Raw genomic sequence first — 10,000 nt, 5'->3', positions numbered from 1 at the left:
GCCTAAAGGCACCTAAAGACTCTCAGACCATGAGAAACAAGATTTTCTGGTCTGATGAAACCAAGATTGAACTCTTTGGCTTGAATGCCAAGCGTCACATCTGTAGGAAACCTGTTACCATCCTTACGGTGAAGCATGGTGGTGGCAGCATCATGCTGGGGGGATGTTTTTCAGCAGCAGGGACTGGGAGACTAGTCAAGATTAATGGAAAGATGAACGGAGCAAAGTACAGAGAGATCCTTGATGAAAACCTGCTCCAGAGTGCTCAAGACCTCAGATTGGGATGAAGTTTCACCTTCCAACAGGACAACAACCCTAAGCCCTGAGCCAAAACAACGCAGAAGTCTCTGAATGTCCTTGCGTGGCCCAGCCAGAGCCCGGACTAGAACACCTCTAGAGAGACCTGAAAATAGCTATACAGTGATGCTTCTCAGCCAATCTGACAGAGCTTGAGAGGATCTGCAGAGAAGAATGGGAGAAACTCCCCAAATACAGATGTGCCAAGCTTGTAGCATCATACCCAAGAAGACTCAAGGCTGTAATCGCTGCCAAATGTACTTCAGCAAAGTACTGAGTAAAGGGTCTGAATACTTATGGAAATGTGCTAATCCAGTTGTATATTCTTTATAAATGAGCAAAAATGTCTAAAAACCTGTTTTTGCTTTGCCATCATGGGGGTATTGTGATGTCATTATAGGGTATTGTGATGTCATTATAGGATATTGTGATGTCATTATGGGCTATTGTGATGCCCTTATGGGGTATTGTGTGTAGATTGATGAGGGGGAAAAACTATTCATTCCATTTTAGATTAAGGCTGTAACGTAACAAAATGTGGAAATAGGCAAGGGGTCTGAATACTTTCCCGAATTCATTGTATATAGTTACATGGATGAATGTGTTAATATAGATTTATTTTCTGGTGATCTAGGTGACAAATTGTTCATTTGGTAGGGAACTTTTTTGGAGAAAATGTGTGTCTCTTAAAATGACAACGGTGTTGTGTTTAATGAAAAACACCCCACATCCTACTTGACCTCTTGACCTCATGACATCTCTTCTACCAAGAACCCTCCAGTGTCCAGAACCCCAACGCCATCCACTCTGCCAGGGACGACTTCCTGAAAGTCTACTGGCGCCATGCGTCCGGAGACTTGGACCGTTACGAGGTGGTCATTAAGTACAACAACACGGTCGTCCAGAACCAGACGGTGGCGCGCTCGCAGAACGACTGCGTGTTCAGCTCCCTGGTGCCCGGGAGGCTTTATACAGTCACTGTCAGCACCTGGAGCGGAGAGTACCAGTCCAGTGTTTCTACTGACGGCAGAACGTGTGAGTCTATTAACTACAGTCTGTGAGTCTGTGTCTGTTGCTACTGACAGGAGAATGTGTGAGTCTATTAACTACAGTCTGTGAGTCTGTGTCTGTTGCTACTGACAGGAAAATGTGTGAGTCTATTAACTACAGTCTGTGAGTCTATTAACTACAGTCTGTGTCTGTTTCTACTGACAGGAGAATGTGTGAGTCTATTAACTACAGTTTGTGTCTGTTGCTACTGACGGGAGAATGTGTGAGTCTATTAACTACAGTCTGTGTCTGTTGCTACTGACAGGAGAACGTGTGAGTCTATTAACTACAGTCTGTGTCTGTTGCTACTGACAGGAGAACGTGTGAGTCTATTAACTACAGTCTGTGTCTGTTGCTACTGACAGGAGAACGTGTGAGTCTATTAACTACAGTCTGTGAGTCTATTAACTTCAGTCTGTGTCTGTTGCTACTGACAGGAGAATGTGTGAGTCTATTAACTTCAGTCTGTGTCTGTTGCTACTGACAGGAGAATGTGTGAGTCTATTAACTACAGTCGTTGTCTGTTGCTACTGACAGGAGAATGTGTGAGTCTATTAACTACAGTCTGTGAGTCTATTAACTACAGTCTGTGAGTCTGTGTCTGTTTCTACTGACGGGAGAATGTGTGAGTCTATTAACTACAGTCTGTGAGTCTATTAACTACAGTCTGTGAGTCTATTAACTACAGTCTGTGAGTCTATTAACTACAGTCTGTGAGTCTATTAACTACAGTCTGTGAGTCTATTAACTACAGTCTGTGAGTCTATTAACTACAGTCTGTGAGTCTGTGTCTGTTGCTACTGCAGTGTTGGTAGAAGGTTTCAGTAAAATGCTGTGCTGCTGAGTATTCTGTGTGGCCAAGTCCACTTAAAACCAATATGCAACTTGTTTGGAAGAATTTGTAGGTGTGAAATCTAGAATTCAGCGCATGGGAATTGTACCTACGATCACATTCAGTAACATTTTGGCAGCGCAAAGTTAACCTTAAACTAGTGGGCGTCATGGGTCAAATTCCCCTCAGCCAATCAAACCACTGAGCCCTTTAGTGTTCTGTGAATAGTTGAAATGTTTAAATAAAGTTGTATTTGACTGTCTCCGTAGTCCCCTCTGCGGTGCGGAGCCTGGCCCTGGGTGACAGTGGTACAGGTGACCTGGTGGTCACATGGTCTCCAGCGCTGGGGGACGTTGATCACTACGAGGTCCAGATCCTCTTCAACGACACGCGGGTTTACCCGCCCGTAACCCTGGGCAACGAGGCCCGTGACCACCGCCTGGCCTCGCTCACCCCGGGACGCCTGTACAAGATGGTGGTGTCCACCTTCAGTGGACCCAACCAGAGACCTCAGTTCATCGAGGGCAGGACAGGTCAGTAGGGGAACAGAGTGGGCAGTTGCCCGGCTTGGTTTTCCAAATAACCTCACATTGTGTTTCATAGCATTTCTGTCACAGGTATTTCAGGTAAAACAACAGAATAACCTCCTGTTATCACTTCATTCCATTTAACTTCATCTAAAGATTTTAAAATAAAAAAAACACCACATAGTTTTGTTGGCCAGTCTTCAACTTGTTTTTATATAAGTGATCCACATTGTGACCCATCTCCATTCTCCCCCCCCCCCCCACCTTTACTCCTGTCTCTCTGCCTTCTCTCTCAACCCCCCCCCCTCCCTTTACTCCTGTCTCTCTGCCTTCTCTCTCCTCCCCCCCCCCACCTTTACTCCTGTCTCTCTGCCTTCTCTCTCAACCCCCCCCTTACTCCTGTCTCTCTGCCTTCTCTCTCACCCCCCCCCCTCCCTTTACTCCTGTCTCTCTGCCTTCTCTCTCAACCCCCCCTCCCTTTACTCCTGTCTCTCTGCCTTCTCTCTCAACCCCCCCCCCCTTTACTCCTGTCTCTCTGCCTTCTCTCTCCCCCCCCCCCCACCTTTACTCCTGTCTCTCTGCCTTCTCTCTCCTCCCCCCCCTCCCTTTACTCCTGTCTCTCTGCCTTCTCTCTCAACCCCCCCCCCCTCCCTTTACTCCTGTCTCTCTGCCTTCTCTCTCAACCCCCCCCTCCCTTTACTCCTGTCTCTCTGCCTTCTCTCTCAACCCCCCCCCCTCCCTTTACTCCTGTCTCTCTGCCTTCTCTCTCCCCCCCCCCCCACCTTTACTCCTGTCTCTCTGCCTTCTCTCTCCCCCCCCCCCCCCACCTTTACTCCTGTCTCTCTGCCTTCTCTCTCAACCCCCCCCTCCCTTTACTCCTGTCTCTCTGCCTTCTCTCTCCTCCCCCCCACCTTTACTCCTGTCTCTCTGCCTTCTCTCTCCTCCCCCCCCACCTTTACTCCTGTCTCTCTGCCTTCTCTCTCCTCCCCCCCTCCCTTTACTCCTGTCTCTCTGCCTTCTCTCGCAACCCCCCCCCTCCCTTTACTCCTGTCTCTCTGCCTTCTCTCTCAACCCCCCCTCCCTTTACTCCTGTCTCTCTGCCTTCTCTCTCAACCCCCCCCTTTACTCCTGTCTCTCTGCCTTCTCTCTCCCCCCCCCCACCTTTACTCCTGTCTCTCTGCCTTCTCTCTCCTCCCCCCCCTCCCTTTACTCCTGTCTCTCTGCCTTCTCTCTCAACCCCCCCCCCTCCCTTTACTCCTGTCTCTCTGCCTTCTCTCTCAACCCCCCCCTCCCTTTACTCCTGTCTCTCTGCCTTCTCTCTCAACCCCCCCCCCTTTACTCCTGTCTCTCTGCCTTCTCTCTCCCCACCCCCAACCTTTACTCCTGTCTCTCTGCCTTCTCTCTCCTCCCCCCCACCTTTACTCCTGTCTCTCTGCCTTCTCTCTCAACCCCCCCTCCCTTTACTCCTGTCTCTCTGCCTTCTCTCTCCTCCCCCCCACCTTTACTCCTGTCTCTCTGCCTTCTCTCTCCTCCCCCCCACCTTTACTCCTGTCTCTCTGCCTTCTCTCTCCTCCCCCCCCTCCCTTTACTCCTGTCTCTCTGCCTTCTCTCTCAACCCCCCCCTCCCTTTACTCCTGTCTCTCTGCCTTCTCTCTCAACCCCCCCCCCCCTTTACTCCTGTCTCTCTGCCTTCTCTCTCCTCCCCCCCCCCACCTTTACTCCTGTCTCTCTGCCTTCTCTCTCCTCCCCCCCCCTCCCCACCTTTACTCCTGTCTCTCTGCCTTCTCTCTCAACCCCCCCCCCCTTACTCCTGTCTCTCTGCCTTCTCTCTCAACCCCCCCCCCCCCCCCCCCCCCCCCAGTCCCCAGCCAGGTGAGGAACCTCCATGCCCGGCCAGGGGACCAGGCTGCCAGCCTGAGGGTGTCCTGGACCCCTGGTGATGGAGACGTGGACATGTACACCGTGTCCCTATCCCAGGGAGCACACCTTCTGGAGACCAGACCTGTCCCCAAACACGTCACTGAGCTGGACTTTCAGGGTCTGGTACCAGGACAGCTGTACGGGGTCGAGGTTCAGTCCCTGAGTGGAATACTGGTCAATAATTCAACAACTACTGGACGAACAGGTGAGAAGGAGGGAGGGGAATAGGAAGGGGAATAGGAGAGGGAATAGGAGAGGGAATAGGAGAGGGAATAGCAAAGGGAATAGCAGAGAGAATAGCAGAGGGAATAGCAGAGGGAATAGCAGAGGGAATAGCAGAGGGAATAGGAGAGGGAATAGGAGAGGGAAGAGCAGAGGGAATAGGAGAGGGAATAGCAGAGGGAATAGCAGAGGGAATAGCGGAGGGAATAGCAGAGGGAAGAGCAGAGGGAATAGGAGAGGGAATAGCAGAGGGAATAGGAGAGGGAATAGGAGGAGAATAGGAGAGAGGGGGGAATAGGAGAGGGAATGGGAGGAGAATAGGAGAGGGAATGGGAGGAGAATATGAGAGAGGGGGGAATATGAGAGGGAATAGGAGAGAGAATAGCAGAGGGAATAGGAGGAGAATAGGAGAGAGAGGGGAATAGGAGGGGGAATAGGAGGAGAATAGGAGAGGGAATAGGAGAGGGAATAGGAGAGGGAATGGGAGAGGGAATGGGAGGAGAATAGGAGAGAGAGGGGAATAGGAGAGGTAATGGGAGGAGAATAGGAGAGAGAGGGGAATAGGAGAGGTAATGGGAGGAGAATAGGAGAGGGAATGGGAGGAGGATGGGAGAGAGAGGGGAATAGGAGAGGGAATGGGAGGAGAATAGGAGAGGGCATAGGAGGAGAATATGAGAGGGAATGGGAGGGGAATAGGATACGGAATGGGAGGAGAATAGGAGAGGGAATGGGAGGAGAATAGGAGAGGGAATGAGCGGAGAATAGGAGAGGGAATGGGAGGAGAATAGGAGACGGAATGGGAGGAGAATAGGAGAGAGAGGGGAATAGGAGAGGGAATGGGAGGAGAATAGGAGAGGGAATGGGAAGAGAATAGGAGAGAGGGGGGAATAGGAGGGGGAATGTGAGGAGAATAGGAGAGGGAATGGGAGGAGAATAGCAGAGGGAATAGGAGAGGGAATGGGAGGAGAATAGGAGAGGGAATAGGAGGAGAATAGGAGAGAGAATAGCAGAGGGAATAGGAGGAGAATAGGAGAGAGAGGGGAATAGGAGGGGGAATAGGAGAGGGAATAGGAGAGGGAATGGGAGAGGGAATGAGAGAGGGAATGGGAGGATAATAGGAGAGAGGGGGGAATAGGAGAGGTAATGGGAGGAGAATAGGAGAGGGAATGGGAGGAGAATAGGAGAGAGAGGGGAATAGGAGAGGGCATAGGAGGAGAATAGGAGAGGGCATAGGAGGAGAATAGGAGAGGGGATGGGAAGAGAATGGGAGAGAGAGGGGAATAGGAGAGGGAATGGGAGGAGAATAGGATACGGAATGGGAGGAGAATAGGAGAGGGAATGGGAAGAGAATAGGAGAGGGAATGGGAGGAGAATAGGAGAGGGAATGGGAGGAGAATAGGAGACGGAATGGGAGGAGAATAGGAGAGAGAGGGGAATAGGAGAGGGAATGGGAGGAGAATAGGAGAGGGAATGGGAGGAGAATAGGAGAGAGGTGAGAATAGGAGGGGGAATGTGAGGAGAATAGGAGAGGGAATGGGAGGAGAATAGGAGAGAGGGGGGAATAGGAGTGGGAATGGGAGGAGAATAGGAGGGGGAATGGGAGGAGAATAGCAGAGGGAATAGGAGAGGGAATGTGGGAGGAGAATAGGAGAGGGAATAGGAGGAGAATAGGAGAGAGGGGGAAATAGGAGGGGGAATGGGAGGAGAATAGGAGAGGGAATGGGAGGAGAATAGGAGCGGGAGGGAGGAGAATAGGAGAGAGAGGGGAATAGGAGATGGAATGGGGGTAGAATAGGAGAGAGGGGGAATAGGAGGGGGAATGGGAGGAGAATAGGAGAGGGAATGGGAGGAGAATAGGAGCGGGAGGGAGGAGAGGCAGGGATGGAGGGGACAGCTCAGTCCCTGAGTGGAACACTGGTCGATAACAGCAGTGCTACTGGATGAACAGGTGAATGCTCAGAATATACCTGTATGATAACACATCGTTTGGACTGGAGCCATTAAGACACACAGGGCTTTGTCCTGAATTATAGCGGAACAACAGTTGTCCTTATCATCAACAGTTGTCATTGTCATTTGTCGTCTTCACGGAAAAGTCTAATTCTAAAATCATTGGAAACTGATTCTCTTTATAACAAGTTCAGAGATCAAGAATACTGCAACAAAAAAAAACAGCCATGGGGGATGTTTAACCTCTCCCTGGATCTGTTCAATCCCCTCCCAGCCATGGGTGATGTCTAACCTCTCCCTGGATCTGTCCAATCCCCTCCCAGCCATAGGGGATGTCTAAACTCTCCCTGTATCTGTCCAGTCCCCTCCCAGAGTGAGAGCGCTCCAGGCAGACAGTGACCACACCAGCCACAGTCTAACTGTCTACTGTCTGATCTCCTTAACATAACATCTCTCTCTCTCTCTCTCTCTCTCTCTCTCTCTCTTTGTCTGTCTGTCTGTCTGTCTGTCTGTCTGTCTGTCTGTCTGTCTGTCTGTCTCTCTCTCTCTCTCTTTGTCTGTCTGTCTGTCTGTCTGTCTGTCTGTCTGTCTGTCTGTCTGTCTGTCTGTCTCTCTCTCTCTCTCTCTCTCTCTCTCTCCAGTCCCCTCCACAGTGACAGCGCTCCAGGCAGACAGTGACCACACCACCCACAGTCTAACAGTGACCTGGGAGACTACAGTGGGAGTGTACGAGGGTTACAGGATCCAGCTCCTGGATGATGGACGTGACATAGTCTCTAATATTTCCATGCCCCAGGGCTCCACCAGGCACCTCTTCGACCAGCTCACCCCTGGAAAGTGGTACCGAGTTCAGGTCGTATCCGTCAGTGGAGGGATCTACGGCAAGGAGGCCGTGGCTGAGGGACAAACACGTAAGAAGCACCAGTTTTCCTGTATCAGAGACAGTCATTATCACTGTGTCAGAGACAGTCATTATCACTGTATCAGAGACAGTCATTATCACTGTGTCAGAGACAGTCATTATCACTGTGTCAGAGACAGTCATTATCACTGTGTCAGAGACAGTCATTATCACTGTGTCAGAGGCAGTCATTATTACTGTATCAGAGACAGTCATGATCACTGTATCAGAGACAGTCATTATCACTGTGTCAGAGATAGTCATTATCACTGTATCAGAGACAGTCATTATCGCTGTGTCAGAGACAGTCATTATCGCTGTGTCAGAGACAGTCATTATCGCTGTATCAGAGACAGTCATTATAGCTGTATCAGAGACAGTCATTATTACTGTATCAGAGACAGTCATTATCGCTGTATCAGAGACAGTCATTATCACTGTATCAGAGACAGTCATTATTACTGTGTCAGAGATAGTCATTATTACTGTATCAGAGACAGTCAGTATCACTGTATCAGAGACAGTCATAATTACTGTATCAGAGATATTCATTATCACTGTATCAGAGACAGTCATTATTACTGTGTCAGAGAAAGTCATTATTACTGTATCATAGACAGTCATTATCACTGTATCAGAGACAGTCATTATCGCTGTATCAGAGACAGTCATTATCGCTGTATCAGAGTCATTCATTATCACTTTGTCAGAGACAGTCATTATCACTGTGTCAGAGATGGTCATTATCACTGTATCAAAGACAGTCATTATCACTGTATCAGAGACAGCCATTATCGCTGTATTGGAGACAGTCATTATCGCTGTATCAGAGACAGTCATTATCACTGTATCAGAGACAGTCATTATTACTGTATCAGAGACAGCCATTATTACTGTATCAGAGACAGTCATTATTACTGTATCGGAGACAGTCATTATCTCTGTATCGGAAACTGTCATTATCGCTGTATCGGAGACTGTCATTATCGCTGTATTGGAGACAGTCATTATCGCTGTATCAGAGACAGTCATTATCGTTGTATCAGAGACAGTCCTTGTCACTGTATCAGAGACAGTCATTATCGCTGTATCAGAGACTGTCATTATCGCTATATCAGAGACCGTCATTATTACTGTGTCAGAGAAAGTCATTATTACTGTATCATAGACAGTCATTATCACTGTATCAGAGACAGTCATTATCGCTGTATCAGAGACAGTCATTATCACTGTATCAGAGTCATTCATTATCACTTTGTCAGCGACAGTCATTATCACTGTGTCAGAGACGGTCATTATCACTGTATCAGAGACAGTCATTATCACTGTATCAGAGACAGCCATTATCGCTGTATTGGAGACAGTCATTATTGCTGTATCGGAGACAGTCATTATCACTTTATCAGAGACATTCATTATCGCTGTATCAGAGACAGTCATTATCACTGTATCAGAGACAGTCATTATTACTGTATCAGAGACAGCCATTATTACTGTATCAGAGACAGTCATTATTACTGTATCGGAGACAGTCATTATCTCTGTATCGGAAACTGTCATTATCGCTGTATCGGAGACTGTCATTATCGCTGTATTGGAGACAGTCATTATCGCTGTATCAGAGACAGTCATTATCGCTGTATCAGAGACAGTCATTATCGCTGTATCAGAGACAGTCCTTGTCACTGTATCAGAGACAGTCATTATCGCTGTATCAGAGACTGTCATTATCGCTATATCAGAGACCGTCATTATCACGTTATCAGAGACAGTCATTATCGCTGTATCAGAGACCGCCATTATCACTGTATCAGAGACGGTCATTATCACTCTGTCAGAGACCGTCATTATCGCTGTATCAGAGACAGTCATTATCGCTGTATCAGAGACTGACATTATCGCTATATCAGAGACAGTCATTATCACTGTATCAGAGACAGTCATTATCGCTGTATCAGAGACAGTCATTATCACTGTATCAGAGACAGTCATTATCGCTGTATCAGAGACAGTCATTATAGCTGTATCAGAGACAGTCATTATTACTGTATCAGAGACAGTCATTATCGCTGTATCAGAGACAGTCATTATCGCTGTATCAGAGACAGTCATTATCGCTGTATCAGAGACAGTCATTATCACTGTATCAGAGACAGTCATTATCGCTGTATCAGAGACAGTCATTATAGCTGTATCAGAGACAGTCATTATTACTGTATCAGAGACAGTCATTATCGCTGTATCAGAGACAGTCATTATCACTGTATCAGAGACAGTCATTATTACTGTGTCAGAGATAGT

At 48.2% G+C, this 10,000-nt stretch overlaps 1 protein-coding gene across 2 annotated transcripts in view; it reads left to right on the top strand.

The window, feature by feature from the left end:
- The window catches only part of LOC118938831 (receptor-type tyrosine-protein phosphatase beta-like), a 96,071-nt gene that overhangs the window by 25,455 nt on the left and 60,616 nt on the right, over positions 1-10,000 (top strand). For both annotated transcript variants that reach the window (XM_036945008.1, XM_036945007.1), the window contains 4 exons: positions 1,069-1,332; positions 2,449-2,712; positions 4,568-4,831; positions 7,440-7,709. In XM_036945008.1, coding sequence (XP_036800903.1) covers positions 1,069-1,332; positions 2,449-2,712; positions 4,568-4,831; positions 7,440-7,709 — 1,062 coding nt within the window. The remainder of the gene's footprint in view (positions 1-1,068; positions 1,333-2,448; positions 2,713-4,567; positions 4,832-7,439; positions 7,710-10,000) is intronic.

This window comes from Oncorhynchus mykiss, chromosome 15, assembly GCF_013265735.2.
Source record: "Oncorhynchus mykiss isolate Arlee chromosome 15, USDA_OmykA_1.1, whole genome shotgun sequence".
Classification (NCBI taxonomy): Eukaryota; Metazoa; Chordata; class Actinopteri; order Salmoniformes; family Salmonidae; genus Oncorhynchus; species Oncorhynchus mykiss.
Note: the sequence above shows the minus strand (reverse complement) of the source record. Positions and strands in the feature narration are given on the sequence as shown.